The sequence below is a fragment of the Dicentrarchus labrax genome, unplaced genomic scaffold (assembly GCF_905237075.1).
Source record: "Dicentrarchus labrax unplaced genomic scaffold, dlabrax2021, whole genome shotgun sequence".
Lineage (NCBI taxonomy): Eukaryota > Metazoa > Chordata > Actinopteri > Moronidae > Dicentrarchus > Dicentrarchus labrax.
Window position 1 is genome coordinate 24,389,263 of NW_026136723.1, and position 24,359 is coordinate 24,413,621.

The 24,359-nt window shown below is 42.6% G+C and overlaps 1 protein-coding gene across 30 annotated transcripts in view; it reads left to right on the top strand.

Moving 5' to 3' along the window:
- Window positions 1-24,359, top strand: part of macf1a (microtubule actin crosslinking factor 1a) — a 224,325-nt gene that overhangs the window by 92,889 nt on the left and 107,077 nt on the right. For 11 of the 30 annotated variants that reach the window (XM_051391460.1, XM_051391470.1, XM_051391468.1 and 8 more), the window contains 3 exons: window positions 6,298-6,387; window positions 8,793-8,870; window positions 10,321-10,413. In XM_051391460.1, the coding sequence (XP_051247420.1) occupies window positions 6,298-6,387; window positions 8,793-8,870; window positions 10,321-10,413 (261 nt within the window). Of the gene's footprint in view, window positions 1-6,297; window positions 6,388-7,072; window positions 7,175-8,792; window positions 8,871-10,320; window positions 10,414-16,267; window positions 20,326-24,359 lie in introns of those variants that run through there. The other 19 variants (XM_051391458.1, XM_051391467.1, XM_051391473.1 and 16 more) reach the window with 4 other exon arrangements.

Consider the following 24,359-nt stretch of genomic DNA (forward strand, 5'->3'; position numbering starts at 1 on the left):
CATAACATTCATTCATGTCGTAAAGGAGCTGGACTGTATGTCTTAAATCTAGCCGGAGCATAATCATAGCTTCAGAAACAGCACTTCTACGTCTCCAGGTAACCTGGTTGGGATTAATTTTATTTCATGACTCATTCCCACCTCTGCCTTTTTAATGAGGCAACAAACTGAGCACAATAAGAAAAAAGTAAAAAAAATGACCTTTGCTACTCTCCATCTTGTTCATCCACCTTGTATTGTTCTACAGGTATCTCTAAGCATTGTTTCTTGCAGAATATTGGCTTCATAAAATATTTCTCATTTTTATTTGTGACGTAGATCCTCCTCTCTGTCCAGTGTCTCCTGTTTTCTGGCATGCTATTGTCTTAACGCGGCCTTGTCCGAGCAGCCGACTGCACTGTTGCATCTGTCCGGATCACTGTGCCTCTTTGCTTTATCGCTGTTCGTAATGGCTCTAAAGTTACAGATTGTTAAACCGCTTGCCTCCATCCAGTCATGTTAACTATTCAATCATATTTACTGGAGCAGCGAAAGCAAAGTGGTGAATTCACTAAATGTGAGTCCTGAATGAATATTTAATAGCGGTTGTGAGTTTAGAAAGGTTTACTTGAATGCGGATATTAAATTATTGATTGTCAGACTTTCTTTGTCCAGCCTGGATCCTGAATGTGATTGTTGCATTTGAAGACATCAATAAAGATACAACTAAAGGAATAGATTCAGCTAAATACGATCTCTATTAAAGGACCGCCATGAAATCTTGGCAAAAAAACAGTTAGAATGCTGCATGCTGAGTCAAACGCTTAGACATTGATTGTTTTCCCTGAAGATAATAAAAGGAAAGGTAAACACTGATTTATTGCCTATTCTAACTATTATCTATCTACAGATAGTGTCTCCTTTGTAGGTCACAGACAGCTGCCTTTGCTCACATCACATCTGCACACATATACACATGACATTTCTATCACTTCCACAGAGAACAGTATGTATAGCATGTGTCACACACACACACACACACACACACACACACAGACAGGCAGTAAAGATTGAGGAGAGGAGAATGCAGGGTATTTCTGTCACATGACCCGGGAATGAAACGTCTGTCCGACCCCATAACTCTGGAGCAACTGTCGTCACAGTACCAGCCTGTGAGTGTAACTCTATATCAGCTGGCACTGCCAGAGCGACCACAGACTGTAAATGTAGGTCAGAGATGGAGAGAGAGCAGCAGGGGAGAAATGGGAGGATGGATTTTTTCAGAGCTGGAAATGCAACTCCTATTAATTTGTAATGTTCTGTGTGTGCGCGCTATTACATGAGAGCATAGCTGGAATAAATAGGTGATGAACTGATTAGTCAATCTGCAGAAAAATAATTGGAAACAATTTTGATATTTGACAAATCATTTAAGCCTCTCTAATGTGAATATTTGCAGGTTTTCTTTGTCTTCTATGATAGTAAAATTCACAATCTTTGGGTTTTGAACTTGTGGTCTGACCAATCAAACAAAATGTCAATTTGTGCTCTTGGCAAGAGTCACTGTTTTCTGACATTTTATAGACCAAAAGATTTACAGATTAATTAATGATAATTTATTTGCAGCCCTGTGAGAGTGAGACAGTTGGATTGGAAAAAGTGTCTAAATAGTTTTTTTTTTTTTTTTAAAAGTAAGAAACACCTTTAAACAATGGACATGAACAGACATGGGCCTAGAATAGACGAAGCAACAACAAAAAACAATGTATAAAAAGAAGGACAGCCCAGACAGTGGCTCGAGGCGGCATAATGCACCATGAACAACTGCTGTTCTTACACCTCTTTTTATTTAAGCACTCACGCAGGCACACGATGTCAGCCATTAAATTAGTACAGAGGGCAGGGTTAGAGTTCTGTTCATCAAAGAGAGTGCTGAACTTTAGGAAGAGGAGAGGACGGATGGAAGGGAAGGAGATGGTGAGGGGAGGGTGACATTACAACATGGGATAGCAAATGAAAGAGGAGAAGCAACTCTTGTCTCATCCGTTGAAATATCTGCTGCCGCTGGATGAAAAAGTGTTGCTAAAGAAGTAATATTTCAAAAAGCTATTATGTCCCAACCCTGTGCTCTTGAATAGAGAGCGGGGTGAAATAGTACAGCGTCTACATCATCTGTTGACTCTTAGCCAGGACTGTTGATTCTGCAAACCTCCACCCTATCAGCGGCGATTATAGACAAACACAGACAGAGAAAACACAACGAAAGCTGAGAGGGAGAAAGAAAGAAAGGCAGAATAGAAAATAAGCTCCTGAGACAAAGAGAAGGAACTTTAAAGAGCCAAAAAAAAGAAAGGTAGACAAAGGTAGACGGGTGTCCTCTGCCCACAGCTTCCTACGAACTGACCTTATCGCTCCTTGTTTCCTGTTTGCTCTTCATGTGTCATGTCTGGTATGCGTTTGGCTGCTCAGGTGTGAAGGGTGTTAACGGTTGTGTGTGTGTGTGTGTGTGTGTGTGTGTGTGTTTGTGTGCGTGCATGCGTGCGTGTATACAGTGCAAACAGGGGCCCAATATAAACACTGGCCTCCGAGCTACCTGCTGGCATTCGGTGACACACTTTGACCCAGCAGGGTGTTGACACAGTGAGCGCCAATCCGGTAGCGGTGGATTAAGAAGACAGGAGGAGGCAAGAGGTTTTTTCGAAGAACTGTTGGCCGCTTGCTGTAGCTCCGTGGGCTAACAAGATGTTTGACCACATGCAGTCTGTCTGTCGTTGTTTGTCTGTGATTTGCGGGCCCTCTCAAATGAGCTACTGTAGCACAGCAACCAGGCCTGAGACAACAAACACATCAGCAAATGTTGCTAAAAACACTGACTTTCATAATCGCATGTTAATGAGTCCTGTACAGTACTTTTAGAATGATTTGAGATATGCACCCGAGTAAAATAAATAGATAAATAAATGGAGAGAAGCTGCAAGCATTTTTCTTGCAAGAGGGGTAATTTTGCTGTCCTTGCTGGATCTGCGAGATCACAAGATCACAAGATCATGTGAGAATCCATCTCGCCAGTCTGTACGCCATGTATTTGTGGTTTGGACCAATCGGCGTCCTTTGAGGAACTACTAGCAGTGTGAGGCAGCGAGAAGCAACTGTTTGTTAAAAAACAACAATGGTGGTTCCTAAAGAGGTTAGCTGCTGCCAGCATCAGTTACATTAGAACTGGAGTGTATTTCTTCACTGAAAGAAGAGCAAAGAAGCACTGGAGACGTTTTTTTCTCTTCTCCCAACTTGCGTTCATTGATCTGATTGGTTGAAGTTAGCCTGTGATTGTGATAGACAGGTGGTTCATCCAAAAAGTATTTTTTGAAAGCGCCTGCCCTTTTTCAAACCGTTTCTACGGACAACTTCCTAAATGGTCTTATGTAACAATCCATCCGGTGCAGTCAGGTTATCATTTTAAAAGTAAGGTTTACGTTTTTAAAGCAACAACCATACAGTATGTGGGGTTTGACAGATAAGGCATGTCACGTTATGTTGGATCAGTACAGTGCGCAGCATGACTCACTCTGTAACACATCCTTAATTGGCATTCAGATAATTGTCTTCAGTCATTCTATCACCCCACTGTAACTGTCAGACCCTATTTATACAATATGTGACAACAAATATTTAAAGCTGTTTGATAAAAGGTGTTCTTTCCAATTTAAGTCCCAACCAGATTTGTGTTCAGTATGTGAGAGCAGTGCCCAGGTGCTATCAGCGTGCCTGTGGGCCTTAACATTACCTCTATATGACAGCTTTAGTACCAAAGGCATATGACAGCTGCCGTCAGTACACATCAGACACGGCTGGCTGTGTGAGCCACATCCCTTAAGACACACACACACACACACACACACACACACACACACCCACACACACACCCCAACAATCTACAGATCCAGCTGGGTGTTAGAGCAATTTTAAATTCAGTGACGTGTGCCTAGACTGAACTGAGCTTTACTGGATGTTGTATTTTTAACAGCAGTGAATATCACACACTGTTCTGTAAACTTTTTTGATGAGTTGTCATGCAGTGGGACTTTCTGATGGGCACCCATGGGAACGTGAAACACAGAAATCTAGATACATTTCCCTTGATGGGCAGCTTTAGCTGTAGTATAGCAGCTTTTACTCTACTCTACTGTAGTGAATGCTCCTAGAATCAACATTTATTATAATATATGTGCTTGTTAAAAGGATTTGTTGTCTAATCTGTTGGTATTTGTACTACTGAGGACCAATTATTACAGGAAAAGCGACGCTGATGTCTCACAATCGGTAGCAGCTACTGTGTCCAGATATATAATTGGAAATTAGTTGGAGGGGTTTGGTTTCATTTCAAAGGGTGGGCTTCCAGTAAGCTGGTACTGAACACGTCATGGACGGAGAGGATGCTCGTTCAGGCTGGCTTGGAACCGTGGGACCGCTCTGACACACTGAGACACAATTAGACAAAAACAGCAGCTCATTTCCAGTCAGTGTTTGATACACCATCTCTTCCTACCATTTAATTAACACTTGTGCCATCAGCTCCCGTCCAAAAACAGCTGATGTCACGGACAAAAAGAGGCAGCAACAGAAGGGTGACAGTGTTACACAGATGAGCGAGGAAGAGGGAAATAGATGGGGAGAGTGAGAAAAGGGGTTACTGAGGACAAGTGGAGGGATGTTGTTACTCTTAGAGGCAATGACTATTTTAGGTCAACCTCAAGAGAGACCACCTGTACTGATTTATAAAAAAAAAAAAAGAAAAAGAAAAATACACTTTAGAGCATCTTTTAATTTATATTTTGGAGTTCATAACATAGTTGGAGAGTGACGCTTACTTTCTCAGCCTACTCTTGTGACTGTCTTGCCCTCTTCTGGTGAAATGTGGTAGTGCGGTTTCTTGTCCTGAGGCCAGGACTGCAGCAAAACTTTTATCAGTGCAGGTGCAGCGTGAAACAGGAAAATCACTCTAATGCAGGTAGACAAGTGCCCTTGGTTGCCAGGGGTGGATCTGCATTTTTGAAGCAACAATTTTGAAGCACTTTTGGTAGGAATGTTTGACCTTTGTTGCATGCCAACATCCCTCTCTTCCCACTTTCCGCTTTCCGATGAAGAGCCTAAAATATAAATGCGTCGTTTACAAAAGAAAAGCTTTTCTTTTGCTATTGCCCCAATGTTGCTGTGTGTTTCTGCAGCTATTCTCTGGTCCCTTCCTAATGTTCTTCTGTGACAAACTAATGAATTGGAAAGTATCCTGGATGGAGGAAGAGGTAGCGATGCAGAAACAGCCCCTTTTCAGTCACGTCTTATTCAATTATTCTCAACACTTGAGCATTGTTTTCACATAGTTTCTCTGTTCATAAACCATCATCTTTTATTCTTTCACACGCCAATCACATGTTAACTAACAGACATCACATCACATGTGCCACTCAATGAAAATGTTTGCATTAAAGGCATAATATATGTGTATTTCATAAGTAGTTGTTGATTTTTATTATAATTTTTGATGCTGTTTTATTATACAAGAGAGGAGGTTAGGAACAAAGTTTATAGTTATCATCTTGTTGAAAATAAAGTCTTATAAATAAAATTAAACTATGAGTTTCAGTCAGTCTTGTCCAGTTATACATTAAAATTCAAAGTCCTCTAATTCATACAAAAGATGGAGAAACTACCACATGGTGCTTTCAAAATGAACAACGGCATTTCTTAGTCGCCCACAATAAGTATGTGAAAATACTAAAATAATGTGAGACGGACTGCGTATAGTCTTTCAGTTCAGTTCTCGTAATGCTTTACTCACTCTGCACAGCTCGGTTGATCCTTTATGCTGTCAGTGTCTGTCTGTCTGTCTGTCTGTCTGTCTGTCTGTCTGTCTGTCTGTCTCACTCTGTGCCCCACTTCCAAACAAAACAAGCACTGATGCCGATCAGGCTGCTGAGTCACCGTGTCAGCAGCGGTCACCACCGGCAGCAACCCCCCCCGAGTCATTGTGGAGGCAATGTCATGGCAACGGAGACAAGAGGCCACAGCTGGTGCTTCGTCTCTGTCGGCCCGGCAACCGCTGTCACCAGCGCTGTCAGCTGTGGGGCGATCAGGCTGGCAGATGTCAACAGTGTTGGGTCAACAGAGGGGTGATTGGACTGTGGAATTAACTTTTACTCTCTCTGTTTGTCTCCCTTCTTTTCCTCTCTTCATTCCATTTTCATCCCCTTTATCCATCCATCTCCTGCTCCCTCCTCCTCCCTCCTCCTCCTTTGTTCCCTTTCCTACCTCCTTTCTCAGGTGAGGAAGCACATCACAGACCTGTATGAGGACCTGAGGGATGGACACAACCTGATTTCCTTGCTGGAGGTCCTCTCTGGAGTCACCCTGGTATGGATCTCTTTCTGACACCAGCACAAACACATAATTATTGTCTCACTTATTATCACGCTGTAATATATTCCATCACATACTCCTCCTCTGCTCCGTCACACATCCTGTCATCCCCAGTTCAAAGCATCATAGCCCTAAAAATGAGTTCTGGAGGCAGCTGAAACTTTTCCAGTATGAAGGTGACTCTCTGCTTCAGGCCGACACACTATTTATGCCAAAGTTTAACAAGCGGGCACTTTTACATCACCAGTGTGTCAAGTAGACAGAAATGCAGCAGTTTGAGCCCCAGCGGCCTGACTTTGGTCAGCACGATGATGTAATAGCCTTAGTCGTAATGCTGACAGACAGACAGACAGGCCACAATGTGACGCAGGCTGGTTCAGTTGCAGACAGGTAGACTAACAGAAACAGAGTGCTGACTCTGGTCTGCTTAGGTCGACACACACAATCACACGAAGGACACACGCTGCACCTTTCTGACACTGACCCCTTCATGAACAATGATCTGTGTGAGCGAGTTCAATTCTCTTTCCAGTGATTTATTTTTATTTTTCAATTACGTTACTTTTGTCCCTTCTTTCATTTGGTCCTTCCCTCTTTCATCCTGTCCTCTTTCTCATACTACATCTCTTCTTCTTCCTCTCTTTCTATCTCTCATTTCCCCCCCCTTCTGTTACCATAGCAACAGAAGAGCGGCCCTTCATTGAAAAGGGCATACGCCTCGCGGGCCCCCCCTCTCATCTTGCTCGGAGGGGAGGAGGAGGAGGAGGAAGGAGCTCAGGGAGTATGTTCGAATCCAACCCTCTCCCCCTCCACCGCTCACTCTGTCACTTCTGACCTCTGACCCTTCAGCTTTACCCTCTGCCCTCACAGGTGGAGCTGTGAGGCTGCATGAGAGTGCTGTGCCACTGATTTCTGACCAGCATACTGGGCTGTACATGACACCATACAATGCTGTGTTAACTCTCTGACACTACATGTAGGCCTTCATTTCTGTTGGGTGACAGCATCACGGCAAACATTTGAATGGTTTTCATGTGTTAAGTATGTGCTCCTCTACAGACACGCAGACAGACAGACAGACAGACAGACAGACGTTCATCAGCCAAAAACAAGGCTGTTTCTGAGAAGTTGGCACAGATTTGTTTTCACCCAACAATGCTCGACGACTGTTTTGCATGAATTGTGCACAAAAAAATGGAGCGTATATGTCATCAAACAGTCAGTGGCCAATTTATTAGATGCACCACTAAAATCCCAATACAACAGCTCAGCCAAATTCTACCTTACTAAGATAATAGTTCAGTTCTGATGGTCAGAGAGGCGTTAATGCAACTATACGTTTATTATTAAGGTTGCACTTTATGCTTTATATTGAAAAATGTTTCTAATGTTTTGCAGACCCAATTTAAATGAGGAGGGACGAATATTAGAAACTAATTTCAATATAATTTAATTTTGATAAACATATAGTTAAGTTAAAAACTTGCCGACGACAAAAACTGAATTATTATCTTCCTACATTAAGATTTTCAGGCACATCTTTTGGATTGGATTGGATTGCAGTAAACTGTATAAGTGTACCTAATTAGGTAGTCTGGGAGTGTATTTGTATTTGCTATTTGAGATATTATAATGTTTGACTTTTGAAAATAATTAATTATATTTGTGAAATAGTAATGAGAATAATCACTGTAACGAAAAGTAAATTGCAATTTAAAAAGTGTTTCTGATGTTACATATTAACATTTTGACTAGATTTCCTCAGATTCATTATTATTTAACACATGTAGTGGCCCAGTACAATGGGCTGAGAGCACACAGAGCTTACACTTTCAAACACTCCTCTCTCCTCTCTCCTCTCCTCTCCTCTCCTGTATTTAAGTCTCGCTGCTGTGATGACTAATCCTGAGTGAACCTTCTCTTTACCAGCACAGTGTGAACCCACATCTGCATCCTGCACTCATGTACTCTTTGCAGCAAGAGTGTGTTTGTGTGTTTTTTCTCTCTCTTTCTCTTTCTCTCTCTTAAACTGTATCTTCCCTCCCTCTAAACTGTAAACTTGATGTCTGTTTGTGAAAATTTGGTGTTGAATTTTTTTAAAAAAGGAGAAGAAAGGTCTGATATGAAGTTTGCATTTTTCATTTTAAACCAGCATGGTTTGGGTCTAGTTTGCTCCTGAGCATGTCTTTAACAGCTCCTGTTGAAGACAGCGCCCCCCAGAGGACCATTTCATGTCAATACAACCATGCTGAGTTTTTTACTTCACTGCACTGTGGATTGAATTCAGCTTGTATTTGCACTCCCTGCTGCCTCTTGCGTTTGTGTCACTGAAACTTACTGAGTTTAAATTAATTTGTTGACTTTCCTCATCAGTTTTTTCTCCTTTCGTTTCTTTCCAGCCCAGAGAAAAGGGTCGAATGAGATTTCATCGACTACAGAATGTCCAGATAGCGCTGGACTTCCTCAAACAGAGACAGGTATGCACACAAACACACAGACATTACATCATATTCATCAAAACATGGATATTCATATCACATGCTTTAGTTTACAGAATGGTGTACATTACAAACAATGTAAGTAATAAGAACCAAAATCTGTTGGTTTTGTCTAGTCACACATAACAGATGTTGGGGTCGAAACGCACCTGCATCTAATTCTTAACTGTGTATCTTCATGAAGTCTCTGATTGCTTTAAAGTCTCCCTTGTTGATTTTTTTTATAATTGGCCTAAGAATAGGATTACAATTCTGTTACCAGTAAACAAGAGCCAGTGTCACCTTTTCTCACAACCAGCTTGTTAATTGAGCAAACAGTTGACAGTTTGGGTAATTATAATCCCATGAGATGAGTCAAATGAGTTCTTGTTGCAGATCTGTTGCTGTAATCTGTGAATTAAGCTAAGTGTAATGGAAGTTTCTGTGCTCTTTGTCATTATTTGCCTTGTGTGATGTCCACAAAGATTATAAACAATTGTGAAAATATCTTAATGTAAGTATTAGTTCAGTCTGGAGTGAGTCCATGCCGGAGTCCATACTGCTGTGTAAGGATTTCTAGGTATTACTGTTGACTATTATAGAAAATATCAGCATATTTTTTTGTGTACCCATAAAGTCTTGCATAAGCTTCTCCAAACTTGCCTGATGCTTATTCATAGTCCTTTGCAGCAAATTCTACAAAGTTTGCACAAGCTGCTGATTGCAAATACTCTTCATCCTGCGCAGCTTCACTCTTTTGGTGCAGTGGAGAGAGCTGCATTTTATGCATTAATGTTCCACCTCTAAATCTATATAACTGTACCAAACATTTCACCGAATATTAAGAGAGAAATGGTCTCAGACACTAACATCCTCATTGTTAATCCATTCTGTATCTGCAGTACAGCTTCATCATACAGCACCTACTGACTCCCACCCCTCTTTCACTGCATCGTTCATTGTTCGCTCTCACCCTCTCTTTCTCACCTACACTGCATCTCTTCGTTTACTCTATAACTGCAGCTCCCACTTAAAACACCTCCTCCTCCATATCTCTTAAGTCCGCATCTTTCTTAAACTGGATCTCTTGTCTCTTGTGTCTCGTTCTCTGGAGACAGCAGTAGCGGAGGACTGACCTTTTCTTCCTCTGAATCCTCTCTCAGTTTCACTGCAGGCCTAATTATACTGCCAGGGTGGCTTGGCTTAGCCAGAGCCACAAGATTTAACAAGGTCTCAGAGAGTCTCTTACACATAATGGGCATGATAGTTGGAACAGAGATCATTTTTCATCCGTGACATGCAGAAATAAAGACAAGTTATGTGTTTTCTTGTATTTAAGATTATGGTAGTGACTAAAACTGGCAGCTTTTTAGGCAAACTATTTTCTTTTGCTATTTTGAGTATTCTGTTAGGAAGCCAAACAAAAAATATTCTGTTTTCCCTTTTAAAGGTCAAACTCGTGAATATCAGGAACGATGACATCACCGATGGGAACCCCAAACTCACATTAGGACTCATCTGGACCATCATCCTTCACTTCCAGGTCTGTGCCCTTAACATGCTATTCTGCTTCTGGCTCTGTGTTTCCTGTGTTAGACTCAATTAACGGTTATTTCAGTCACTCCAGCACGCATATAACTTGAATTATTCATTGCAAAAGCTTATTGGACAGATAAAGGTACTTATATCCAGCTCTTAATTAAATAATACCTCTAATTGATGATGTAATAATTGAGTTATGGCCCACATCATTACTGCTGTGATACAATCTGGAGTTTAAATGGATTGAAATGAAAGCAAATTGCTCCAAATGTTGGCTTTATTTCTGCGTTGTCCTGTTGTTACTCCACATCTCTGTCCAGCTGTTGGTATATGAGTTCAAATCAGTGCCAGGATGAGCTTAGCTCTCTCTCTCTCTGTGTGTGTGTGTTTATTTAACAGAAGAGGTTGCTTTTTGCACTACTGACTGGAAATCAGGAAGTGTGTTTGTTCATGTTCCTCTGTGGAATTTCTGAGCAAGATGCACTCTGTCTTCAGTATTTCCTGGCAATATTAGAGTTTACTTTACAGTCAATGCAGTGAGAAAGTACAGACAGCTGCTCTTATTGAGAACAGAGAACTCTGGAAGATCCTGGTGTTTTTCTGACATGTTAGTGTGTTTACTTAAATGTTGAGCAAGTTTTTCATGCAAGTTCGTGTTTTATAAGTGTTTTTAAGAGTGTACAATGTGACTCTGTTCTGAGGCATTTGGGCATATCTGTAATTTGATTGTGTTGTTGTCCCGAGTCTGTGTCATAAATCCACCTCTGGGCAGGCCCAGGAAGTTGTCCTCTAAAACATCAAACGAGGATGCTGTTTGGCCTCAGTTTGGCAGTTGGACAGCCCTGGCATGAAGGGAGAACAGGGGACAACATGTTCTGTCTGTAGGCTTTCATATAAACCCTGATCCTGGATTTACAGTTTGTTCCTGTATATCAGACATATAGTGTTTATACTGAAAGTGTAGACTATCGAGCAAGACATCTACCATACAAAACCATCCACATTGATCAGGGATTGAACTCTAGTTGTTTACAGGTTGTGGGTTTAATTTATTAGCAGATTAGCCATTGCTAATATCATATAAAGATTTTCTATTAGGGGTTTTGTGGCTAAAACTGGTCATTCTGATTATTTTATTTATTTTATTAAATTTTATCAACTAGTCATGATTCTTAAAGTAAAGTCAGTAAAGTAAAACATAATTTACGTAGCACCTTTTATAGAGCATGATGCATAATGTGCTTTACAATACAAGAGAAAAGCACAACAGGTCCTAGATGTGTGCATTGGAGCTAAAAAATCTTTTCTAGGTGGTTTTCAATCGCGTGTTTTAAATAAAAAGAGATGTCTAAACACTGCACTGTGGAAACTAGGAACTAAGTATTGTCTTAAGGGCAGTTTGTTTGGTCTAGACCGTAAATCATTTGAACTTTTGATGTGGAATAATTTCCACCAAATGTCACCATTGCTATAGCCTGCAGACAGGGTTGTACTCTGTTGAAATCATTACAGCGGGACTCTCTTCACCACTGCGTCAGACTCATGCATGACAGATATTGTTACAGACAAAAGCAAATTAATAGACTCAAGACTTTTGAGATTGAACAAAACATTCTTAGCACCATTTTCTTCTTTATTTTTCATTTCTGGAGCAGACAGTTGTTGTTTGTCTCCTTGATACCAGATAAGGTCATGAACCAGAGGTAGTTTTTGTGGTCGACCACTAGACGGCGCTGTGACGTGACCCTCAGCAAGGTGACAGCTGGTTGCTATGGAAACAGTAGTGCATGACACCCTGGTAACTGTTTCAGTGGGCATGACTCAGCAGAACAGAGAGAGCTGGAGGGATGAAGTGATTCGGGAGGAAGACCAGAGGACTAACCCAAAGATGATAGACAGGACAGGGAATGAAACAGACTGCAAGAGTCCTGGAGGAAAGAAATGAAGCGGGGATAAAAACAAATAAGTAAAAAGAGGGAATTGGCCCGCGGAGCAGCAAATAGTTTCCGAGGTTGCAGAGTTCACTGGGTTCAGGAGATGACGACAGCTTTACATTAGAGCTGCAGTGAGAATCTCCCGTGTAACAGAGCTCTGTCCCTGCAGTGAGTTGTGGTTAGAAGATTATTATTAGTAATTGCATGGTGGTGGATCAGCAACATGTGCCACATACAGTCATATGTTCAGTGTTATCCTTTCTACGTCCCAATGACCTCATGTTCAGTGTCTAATTACACTGCAAAAATGCAATATAAATGGGATAATCTTATATTAGGATTAGGATTTGAACTATATCTGGACTTGTTTCAGTTCTGTTCAAATAGCGACAAGGGAACATCCACCTCAGTGTCACACTAAGAGTCCTGCGTTAGACAGTGACGAAAAATACGAATGGAAATGAATTAATGTTGGACAATGTATTACAGCAGAAAGCTGCAGAAAGTTTATCTGAAAGTCACTGCTGCAGTTTGAATTGCTGTGTTTCATTCCATCAACATGACACAAATATTCACTGTTACAAGATATGTGACCCAAATCAGTAGAGAAATCTATAATTTCCACATTACTCCCACGGGCCGCTTTGGTCTGATGATCATGATGATGAAGAAGTCATTTCTGGAAACAAGCCTCCAGGTCTTTGTTATCAGGACGTGTATGTGCAAATGAGTGACTCAGTGCATCAGTTAATTATAGGAACTATCATTTTTCATTTGGGTTATAGCTGTTGTTAGTCATTATTTCACTGGCACATCAAGTTACAGATGAGGTGGTTTCTCTGTCCCAGCTGGCTCAGACAACCTGCCTCCTCAGCAATCCTGCTGAAGTTGAAGCTTTAAAATCAGGTTTTTAAAAATATCTTCTCCATCTATCTCCTGCAAATGTCTGTCACCTACCTTGTCCTGTGTTGGGTGTCATTTAAAACAAATAAAGTGAAAACATAAATATTTTCTGCAAGACAGTGACAAAAACTTTCATTTTAATGTTGTCAAAGCACGCAGAAACCTTGAAAGCCTCTTTTCCTAGATTGTCAATTCACAATAATAAGATACTTTGATATATTTGATCATACATACTTTTACATTTTCATCATTTTCTGGAATCAAACCTGTATACGAGGTAGGGTGAATGTCAAAGAACACAATTTCTGACCTACTAGCTGTAATGGAAATTGTCCACCTACTTCCTATTTAAATGTGGCTGTAGTTACTCAGTCAAACCACTAAGTGTCAGCAGTTAACTCAGTATTACATTCAACCTGGCTTGAATGAACGAGACATCCCTGTCCGTGGGCCCTCCTCCTGCTGCACTGTGTCTGCCTGTGATTGGATAAGCTAGCTCTTCGTCACTGCTAATTCCTAGTCGGTTTATTTTCTGAGCTGGTGGAGAAATTCATCACTGTTTGTCCGACCTGCTTAAAGGCAGAATCAGCAGGTGGGCTCACTTTATTAGTGTTGTTCCTTGGTACTAATTTAGGCCTGTATATTGCATCAATCGATCACCATTTGTGTCAGTTACAACTGACTTAATGTAGACTAGTCAACAAGTATGTGCAGGTTTTTAAGCAATGCCCCCAGTGCTTAGGCAGCTCCTAACTTAAAAGCTGATGTACAGGGCTGAATACCACCATCAAGCACACTGTTACAAGCGGAAACAAGACAGCACTTATAAAAGACATTCCAGATGTTTATCTTGTTTGTCTACTTACCTTTCATTAGTGCTTTTCAATATAATGCGGTAACAGTTAGTCATGAGTAAGCAACACGAATTAGACTGATCATTTTTATTTTTATCATTTGTTTAATCTTGTTTAGTAATATAAATAAGTTGGAGGTCGTGGAGTTTGTTATCCGTCTGTCTATTCTGTCACGGTAGTTGGGGGCAGCAATACTTGGAGGAACATTGCATAATATCTTGTCGGCTGTTCATTAATTGGAGACAGCGCTGTTGCTCTCAAGTTCCAACAAAACCAGAAATATCTACATGCACCATAGTGAAGTGGGCCTCTGGTCACAGTCATATTTCTTCGCAGTGGTCAGAGTTGTGTGGCTTAACTAAGATTTTTCAAATTTGCTTTTCAGAACAGCTTTAAGATGTAAGAACGTAAAGGCTCAGCCTCGTGAAGCCACTCTGAGCACAGATGGAGCCTGAATCATGATAATTAAAAATCTCAAGATCAATCACGATGCTTCAGTGCACATTATCGACAAAAGAGCTGCTAAATATATGATCAAAAGCTTTGGAAAGTCCAACATGCAGCTGTTGTGTCACATGAAAAGCTGACACTGGGTTCAGATGAAGGTTGCAGTCTGATTACGACAGCTCATGATGCCATGTAGCCACAGCGAAGGGATGAAAGCCTTGGGGACTTGATTAGTGCTTTTCTCCCATTGGTTCATTCCTTTTCCGTGTGTTTGTGTATGAGGTTCTCTTATGCTTGTGGTGCTTTCGGTTAATTGGAGAAGATGGATTACCATTGCTTTGACCACTTGAGAGCGCTGCCTGCTAGTGGTCCCCATCCATATCTGTCTCTGTGAAAATATTCGCCATACATTAGGCACTTACTGTATATGCAAAGTGTTATGAGTTCATACATCTGCAGTGTTGGGTGACGAATCGTCTTGTACTGCCATGCAGCACTGTACAGGATCACATGTACAGTATGTATGAGCTGTGTTATCCTACTTATGTGCAGTGATGGTGGGTGGAGGCCTATAGAGGCTTTAAGACTGGCAACAGGCCCTTAAATGTGTTCAGTATGTAAGATGTTGTGCTCAAATCAGAATGCTACGTTACTATTTATATGTTATTATTGGTCCAACAGTCCAAACCCAAAAACACAATTGACAATGATATAACAGGCAGAAAATTGTCACATTTTGAGTTGCTGAAACCAGAAAATGTGTGACATTAGTGATTTAAACAATGAATCCATCCATTAACAATTGTTTCAGCACAGCACTAACAGTTTATACTTTTAAAAATCAGATTGAAAAGGTCTATTTTGGGGCTAATCCGGTGGATTAAATGCCTGTAAAATCCAGGTAGCTCATCACGTAAAATCCAGGTAGCTCATCACATTAAATCCAGCATATTCCATGTTACCATTAGAAAGTCCTGCTCATTGATTTCAACGTTACCTGCAAGGACCTAATACAGCCAGCGATATTAAACGCTTCGATATTTCTGTATAGATGGTATAAAAAGATCTCGCATTTCTACTGACTCATACTATATTTACTAACCCTAACTGCTTGTGTGTGTGTGTGTGTGTGTGTGTGTGTGTGTGTGTGTGTGTGTGTGTGTGTGTGTGTGTGTGTGTGTGTGTGTGTGCGTGCGTGTGTGTGCGCCCCCCACCCCCTTGTGATCCTTTCACAGCGTCCAGCGTCCCCTCCTGTTTTTCTTCTGTCCTTTTCAACTTTCTCTTAATTCCCTCAAATCTCTTTCCTCACTCCCCCCTTCTCCCTGCTCCTCTCCCTTTAACCCGAGATCCATTCATAACCTGGAGCTTGATGGACAGAATGAAGATTGAGGGGAATAGATGGAAAGAGAGTGAGAGAAAAACAGATTGAAGTGTTTGAAGCGTTTCTCATTAATGTTGCATAGACGCAACAGTCTGATTTAGATTTGATTTCTCTCCTGCTTGCTGTTTTCTCTTGCTGTCCTTGTTGCAGCCTGTCATTCAGGGAAGCTTTTGGGTCAAGTGTGTGTGCGTGTGTGTTTGTGGCATAGAAAGCTGCTCACTAACAGCCAAGAGAGAGAGCTAGAGAGAGAGAGAGAGAGAGAGAGAGAGGCAGGAGTAACGAGGAAGCGGATAGGAGGAGAGCAAGGAGGGAGGGGTGGATTGTGAGAGTGAGAGATCGAGCAGAAGAGAGTGTGAAGCTGCAGCAGCCGAGAGATAAAAGCTTTTCTCTCCCTCTGCCGGCGTCTGTGAGCAAGGGATAGAGCAGAAGAGTGAAGCCAGCCGAGGGAGAGACGAGTCCAGGCTGTCTGCTGTCACTGAAGCTCCCGGCTTCCCCCGATCAGCAGGCCTCAAACCACAAATGCACAGCAGGACAAGACACATTCGTGGACACGTATGCAGAAGGACTCACATAGCTGACCAGGGGACCGCCCAACCTCGCAGGCACAAACACACACTCATACTCTCTCCTGGACAGCCACACACTTGCTGTTTCTCTAGCCTCCACCGTATCAATCGGATCAATCCACCCATGCCTGTCTGACGGAGCCACGGTTTCCTTTTAGCCGGAGACGCCCTGTGTTCTCGTTTTTGCTCCCTGCATGTCTTTGTTATTTAAGGGGACGTGGAGTGCGGACCCTCTTGTCCTAACCTCTGCCGCTGTGCTGCGTGGAGTTCGGGACTGCCCTTCACTGGACACTGAATCCCTTTGGCTCTGTTCCAGATATACATCTGTACCTGAAGTAAGTCTGCTACTACAACTGGATCTTGACGAGACCTTAGCTAAGCCAACAAGGGACCAGCCTCTTCCTCCCTTCCTCCTCTTTTGCCTCAGAGTCCTGTTCTGGCTCCTACCCCAGATGTCTCTTCCTAATTAGATCTAGTGGACGTGAAGAGTTATTAGGAGACGAAAAGGCACCAGAGAGGAGAAACAGAACCAGAGCCTTTTTCCCCCCAGCCTGCTGTTTTTTTTTTTTTTTTATGTCTCTGAGTAAGACATGGACTAAATACTCCCCACCTCCTGCAAACTGTGGATTTTGTCGGGCTGTTGCATCGTCGCACTGCACCACCTGATGAAGGGGAAGCTTGCCTGAGTAACTGGCAGACAGCAGGACACGGGAGGTTTATGATTGGACTGTACTGGAACACAATTCCCAGCCAACTCTGGTCCTCAGGGAATCTGACATCGAGGTGGGGGGAATCTTTAGACTGGTATCCAGGGAAGAGGCATGTGATGCTAAGCTGTCTGGAGAGCTTAAGGTGGAGTCTGTCTGCGTTTAGCTGCCTCCAGATTTAGACCAGCACCCTTCTAAGGCACACAGCAGCATTTTTTTGTGTTTTCTGGACTACAGCAAGTTGATTCCACAGGTATCTGTCTGCCCTAGATGATCATTGTAAAGACTTAACTTTTCTGCCAATCTCGTCAATGGGAGAAATTCACGCCAGCGATTTTGGATTCCAACATATTGACAACAACATTCCCTTAAGAGGAGGAACACACACAAACTGAAAGGATTGACACATCACATGAGACTCCAGCTCAATGAGCAGGATAAATCGTGGGAGGATGACAAGGAGAAGCATTGGGGTGGGATGCCGATGCTCTGATTGAGTATTTAACAAGCTGTCAGAGTATTGGCTGAGTCTCCCAACAATCTGTGGCAGCATTGGCTGACTGCACACTATCTCTCACCCACAACCAATCCGGAAACCGTGCTGCCTCGGCAGAATGAGACACCGAGCTCACCGTTACTACAGGGGATATTGACAGCATCACTGTTAATACTACTTCCACTACAAGTACCGTGCCAGATAGGATTTCTACCGAACTCTGTTGTGTGGCTGACTTGCGTTACGGATCTTTCTTCTTTCCTCTTGCACTGCAATAACATTACCACAGTAGGAGAGAGGCATCATTAATTCATGACCTCAGATAGATGCCAGATCTCAGTGTAGATAGAGCTCTTGGATTACAGCGGCACCTGGAACGATTAACAAATCTTAACCTTGCTTTGTTTGTGGTTTATCGAGGATGGGAGGAAGAATCTGAATGGAATTGCAGCAGACTATGGTCATGTTTTTTCCCCACACTGAGTAGCAGTCACCTCTCATATTGGTAGGAATTATGACATTGAATAAAGAACTGAGATATGACTGCTACTGATTCCACACTCCCAGAAATCCTGCAGTATATACACACTCAGTCACATACAGTCACATGCAGTGTGTGTGTGTGAAACGGCTGGAGCTTCACTAATGGGCTGAATAGCACTGGACTGCACTACATTTTTCTCTCTCCTACACTCATCCTGTATGACACATTGCCTTACACCAGGTAACGGCTCATGTGCCAAAAGCCCGGTGATAAATCAGACGCCTGACCCTAAACACGTTTTTTTTACTCCATCATGGGGCTCAGCTGACATAACTGTGTCCTTGTGTCCTTGACTTCGACCACATGTCTTCTGGGATCGAGAAAGAAGACCAAGTAAAGCATCCAGCTGCCAGCACATATACACTGTTAATCAGCAGGGCCCTTAGAGAGAGCACGGGTGGCCAGCGCACTGCCTAAACCCAAGTCAGGTGAGGTGAAGGAAAGAGGGAGGACAGGAGGGACCTGTGATACGTCAGCCGGCTGCTGCCTGCCTCGTGACTGAACCAATAACTGCCTGAGGAGAAGACTGACTTTCCCTCTCTCTCCTTTGGTGACAGCTCATACAATCCATCTTTCTATTCACCGGATTGTATTTAAGATGGTGCCATGGAAAATGGAGTTAAACCTGCTCTTCCTAACTTCACATTACTCACAGTGTCAGATTAATGAGGGAGCTGTCAGTCACTTGCCAGCCTATCTGAACATTTCCTCTCTAGTGTCTCTCTTTTTGGGGAGCATAGGATTGTTCTGAGATAACTGCAATAAAAATTCAAACCTTAATGAACATTCATTTGGCATCTCGGATGGATTAACTGTATTTACTGTGGTTACTTTTTTATATACTGTTATCTGTCAACATCAAAGACATGGGGAACTCCATGGGTTGTGTCAGGCCTCCTCAGGAGGGGGAACTCGGTGGAGCCCCCCCACTTTCACCAAAGAAGCGTCTCCGTTTCAGACGTAAGCACAAGGGCAAGAAGAACAGGAAAGGAGAGTTAGAACAGGAGGACTTTGAGCAACAAAGAAGCCATGAACCTGATGAAAGAGAGGAAGAGGATGAAGACGACGAGGAAAAGGCTGCAGTTATTGAAACAGCAGACTCAGATTTTAGCAACAGAGCTAGGACTCTTACAACAGTGCCTGATACCCAGTTGATTCATTCCAAAACTAATCTGCACAGCAATACTCTTTCCCCTGGCTCTGTGAGTGCCAATGTAGGGGGCCTTTTGGGCAGCAGGATACTTGAAGTGTCCCCGAAGCCCAGCCCTGCCTGGAAAGGAGTTTTCTGCCTTCCAGGGGAGGAAGACACTGTTAGTGCCATCATAGATGTCTCCAGCATCCCAAGCCAAACCACGACCACCACCCCAGTCAACACAGCCCCAGCCCTTGGCAGTACCACTCCAGGTGGAGGGAGAGTCTGTCGTGTTAGGGAGAAAGTCCAAGGGGTCCTAGAGAAACCTTGGATACTACGACAGAAGAAGGAGAAAAAAGACAAGGGGAGGGCAGAGAGAGAGGAAAGGGGGGATGCGGGGATTAAAGGTGGACCAGAAGGAACATTAGGGGTAGTACGAACACCTTCGGGGAGGGAGCGCAAAGGTGTCGTCCATATTCGTGAGGTGGATGGTAAACTCTGTGTGGTGAGGACAGTGTACCCCAGTGATTTTGGCTCTCCAGTGTGGAGGGGCGAAAGTGACAGTGAGGTAGAGGTGTACAAAGAGCCCCATGCCCCATCTCCTGTCACAGGAAATATTCTCAAAGTCCAACTGTCTGAGGAGGACAAAAGTAGAGCCAAAAGTTCTGCAGAGGATTCCCCCATGTCCTCAAACCAAATGCGGATTCAGGAGACTATGGTTATCAAGGGATTTAGCTTGGACACTCCAGGTCGTGCACAGGAGCAGTCTTCTCTGTTGGAGTCAGGCTACGCCAGCGACTTGCCAATGACCTCACCAGAAACAGCGGGCACCACTCCCAGTCAAACAGACTGGGGCGGTCTTACCAGTAGCTCCTCAGAGAGACTGGACTCCATGATGGAGAGTCCCATGTCACTGCAGCAACAGGCGACTGTAAAATTCCTACCACAGGTTTGCCTCTATCTACCTTTACCTCTTGTAATCCACACATCAAATCCATTAGCCAACTCTCTTGGAGCTTTATATTCATCTCTGTCTTGAGTGTTATTCATTGATTAATCCAGAGGATCCCAGTAGGGAAGTTAAATGTGAAAGGTCAGTTTTTAGGAGTCCAGATAGATTCAGATGTAGACACCGACCACAGTGAAATAAAGGAATGTTTTTGTTAACAAGAAAATAGCGATGAAAATTGAAATAAGTTATTAATCAACTTAACCATTTGGGTTATTTGAAGTAAATGTCTCTTTAGTGACATTAGACTCTGCATTTAGCTGTGCAACCTGTTAAATGTGGAGGTCTGCTGATCCCATTTTTCAAACCAGTGGTCTGTAGTGCTACGGAGAGGCATTTACGACTCTTGATTTGTATGAGAGTGGGTTTTTGAAAGGTGCCTTTGTTGTCATTTGTGCACCGTATTTGTGGTCATGAAGGGTTATATATGCATGTGTGTCTGTGTATGTGTGTTATCAGCTCACAAAGCACTGTGCCTCTCCATTCTTTCCGACTCTGTCCCCAGAGCCTAATCAACGCACCACAGACCGTCTCTCCATCCGTCTTTCCCAGTATACTTATTCCCTCCCTTCCTTTCTTCTCCTTGGTCTCCTTCCATTGCTTGTTATTTTCCTCACACCACACATAGTCTGTCACTCCTGACGTCTGTTAGAGTGTGGGAGACATACAGACCGGGTGTTTTTGTGTGTGAGAGAGAAGGGTCATTGCTTCAAATGACAGGGTGCCCTCTTGCTCCAAACTGAAACTTGTCATTTTCTACCAATTCAATAGCACACAATATAATTATGTGCATCTGCCTGTGTCTGTCTAGCCCTGATGGTTTTGGTTGACAAGGGTTAAGGTTGCTCGGGGAAAGAAGAGAGGTGAAATCGGTTCATATTGTGTTGGTGATTTACATTGTAGTCTTTTTACATTACATTGGACAGTTTGTGTCTCCAGCATATTCTAGACAGTTTGCTGCCTTGTCACAGGTGGCCTGCTAGTAGGGCTGGATATTGGTTTACAGTTTTAGGTACAAGTGCTGATACGATACCTGAGTACTAGATTATAAAAGACCTTATTAACAAAACTTGTTAAATGTACGACTAATTTAATCCCAGCTTTTGGTTATTGATACAGTGCTACAGACTCATTTTGGAAGGTACTAGAACAGTATTGAAGTTACTAGCTCTACCTGCAAGGACATTACTTCACTTGTCTAAAGGAAATCTTTAAACCCCTTTTTGTATTGTTAAGAAGCAGCTGTGGTGCAGTTCCTCGGTACCAGGTTAGTTTTAAAAGAAATTGGAATTTTTTTTCTTTTTGTTCTTCCTCTCTGTTTGCTTCAATTTACAACAATTAAGGAATATGGTCGATAATGCAGTTCACCCACATAATGTGTTGTTTTGAGTGAAGGGCATGACTCAGTTTCACTTCATGACTGGACAATCTGAGCTCAGTGTCTTTCAATGCATACATTCACATCTGTGTAGACCTCAGCTTATAAGTTGAGCCCCATGTTTCTTTGTACAGCATATGTTTATATTTGGGTTGCAAAACCTGTTTCCGAGAGAGAGACTTTCTGTGCTAGCTTACAGCAATTCAGCCCTCCTTCACCTTGAAAATGAAAAGCCTGCTGCAGCCACTGCAGCGATACAGCAGATGAACTGGCACTTTTCACGACGGCTGCCACAGTTTGTTCAGTTCTCCTCCACATTATAAAGGCAGTACAGTATGCCTGTGCAGTACAGCAGCTCACGTCATGTCAGCTTGTGTGCACAGTTGCTGAGTCATGAGAAACATACACGTAAACACTGATACTGTAGATCCACAGAGATACCTGCTTAAGAGGGGTTTTTGCTGGGAAGCAATAATCAATACTCCTGTCGTGTGTGTGTGTGTGTGTGTGTGTGTGTGTGTGTGTGTGTGTGTGTGTGTGTGTGTGTGTGTGTGTGTGTGTGTGTGTGTGTGTGTGTGTGTGTGTGTGTGTTTGTCATGAGAGTCATGAGAGTATGGCTCAGGATGCCTCTGTGTTCAGTCTAAAGTGCAGCTGTCTTTTGTATGTGGGTTTGTGTGACGCCCTTCTCTGCATAAAAAGGGATTTGAAATGCGCATTCATCAGTGAGACGGCTGCTTTGTCGAGCCTCGAGGGGATTCCAACCACACATTAAAATCATATACCCGTCCTGCTGTGTCTGAAGCTATCCAGCTATCCATCCATCAACTGTCTGTCTGTCCTTCGTCCATCCATCCATCCATCCATCCTTTTTTGCTTAAGTAGTTCAAGCCAGAGCTTTACAGAGGTGCTTCTTGTTCAAGTGCCAATAAAGATATGTTTTCTTCTTTTATCTCCTCTTCCTGTCCACCCTCCATTCTCCCATCATTGTTATCTCCTCACTCCATCCCTAGCTCCCCCTCCTCTCCCACCAAACTTCAAAGAGACCATGTTTCTAAAAGAGGGCTGGTCCAGAGCCCCAGGGGGATCATAGATGTTTCTGACTAGATCATGGCTGCACTGAATGCTGCTGCCTCCACCTGCTCTTCAGATCTGTGTGTTTCTGTTTGCAAACTTGTATGTTTATCTGTGTGACTCTCAGGGCTGAGTCCGACATGCACATACACATCTACAGTATAGTTACACATCACATGTAAATATATACAGTACAACTGTCTTACAGCAGGACTTCAAACATGCACACACTGATATGTACAGTATACTATGTACTGATGCCCGTCTTGGAGAGGCATGTAAAGTCCAACATGTCATGTGACCAGTGCTATTTTTGTTTGTGTAGCCTATACTTGTAAACTGTAAACTATACTTGGTGGAAATTAGTATGTATCATGTTCACATGTACAGTATGAGTGCATTGTCTTCTTGTCTGAATGGCTGCCTCCACTGAGTTTGATGTCTGCAAAAATGCATGTGGATGTTTACCATCATTCATTCATTCATCGAGGCAGGAAGTCTAATTGTGCCACAAATCGTATTATCTGGACACCATTATTAATGTCAAATGGAGAAGAATAAGAAAGGCACTTTTAACACATCTGTTGTGTTGTGTTGTACAAGTAAAAGTAAACAGTCTCATAAGATAGAGCTGACGGGTTAGGTTACTCGGACAGGTGGCTCTCTCGTCATTAGCTCCGAAGCTACAAGTTAGAGCTTCAGAGGAGTCAGTTCAGTTCATTAAACAGTTGGTTTTTGGCTTTGTTTGCTAGCTGAGCCCCCGGGAGGCTAATTTAACAAAGCAGCTGATGTTAAGTTGACATGCTGTAATGGCTGCGCAGGGTGTCGGCTTCGCAAAATGTTTAAACTACTGTGCCATTAGGATGTGTGTTACTTGTGTGTGATGTTTCGTAACAAGCCAGTCGTAACCAAACAATATGGTTTTCTAGTTAATGTTCTATAACAGCTTATGAAGTACATTTGGAAACAGATCCGTGCTCTCTCGCTCGCTGCAGCTTCATTCTTTGAAGAACGCAGTGAGATACAGTCAAAAGTTGCTGAAAAAGCTAGTGAACCTTGAGTTAAGATTATTTTATCACCGCTCTATTGCTGACAGAAGCGCTTGAAAACCATTTATATAAATACATATTATGAATAAACCAATGGCAGGCATGCACAACAGTAAGTAGTGGATGAGATACTGTTGTGGTGGTGGGAGTGTAGGCTCTCTGTGCAGATGCAGCCCTCACACAGAGAGCTGTATCAATATTCAGATGGAGGATTAGATGCTCTGTATTTCTCTGCAAAGGAGGTTGTGGATGCATACAGAGAGACCGAGGTCTGCAGGAAAACACACAGAAGAATCCACATTTGTTGTTTCCCATTCAAGTCACAAATTCCATTATGTATCTTTATTTGTGATGATATGTATACTCAACGAGACGCTGATAGAAATACTAACCTGCTGGTTATATTACACACTTCTTGGTGGATGATGTATGGATGTTGGCGTGTTGTATTTAGACGAGTGTCTGGGGTTACTGTT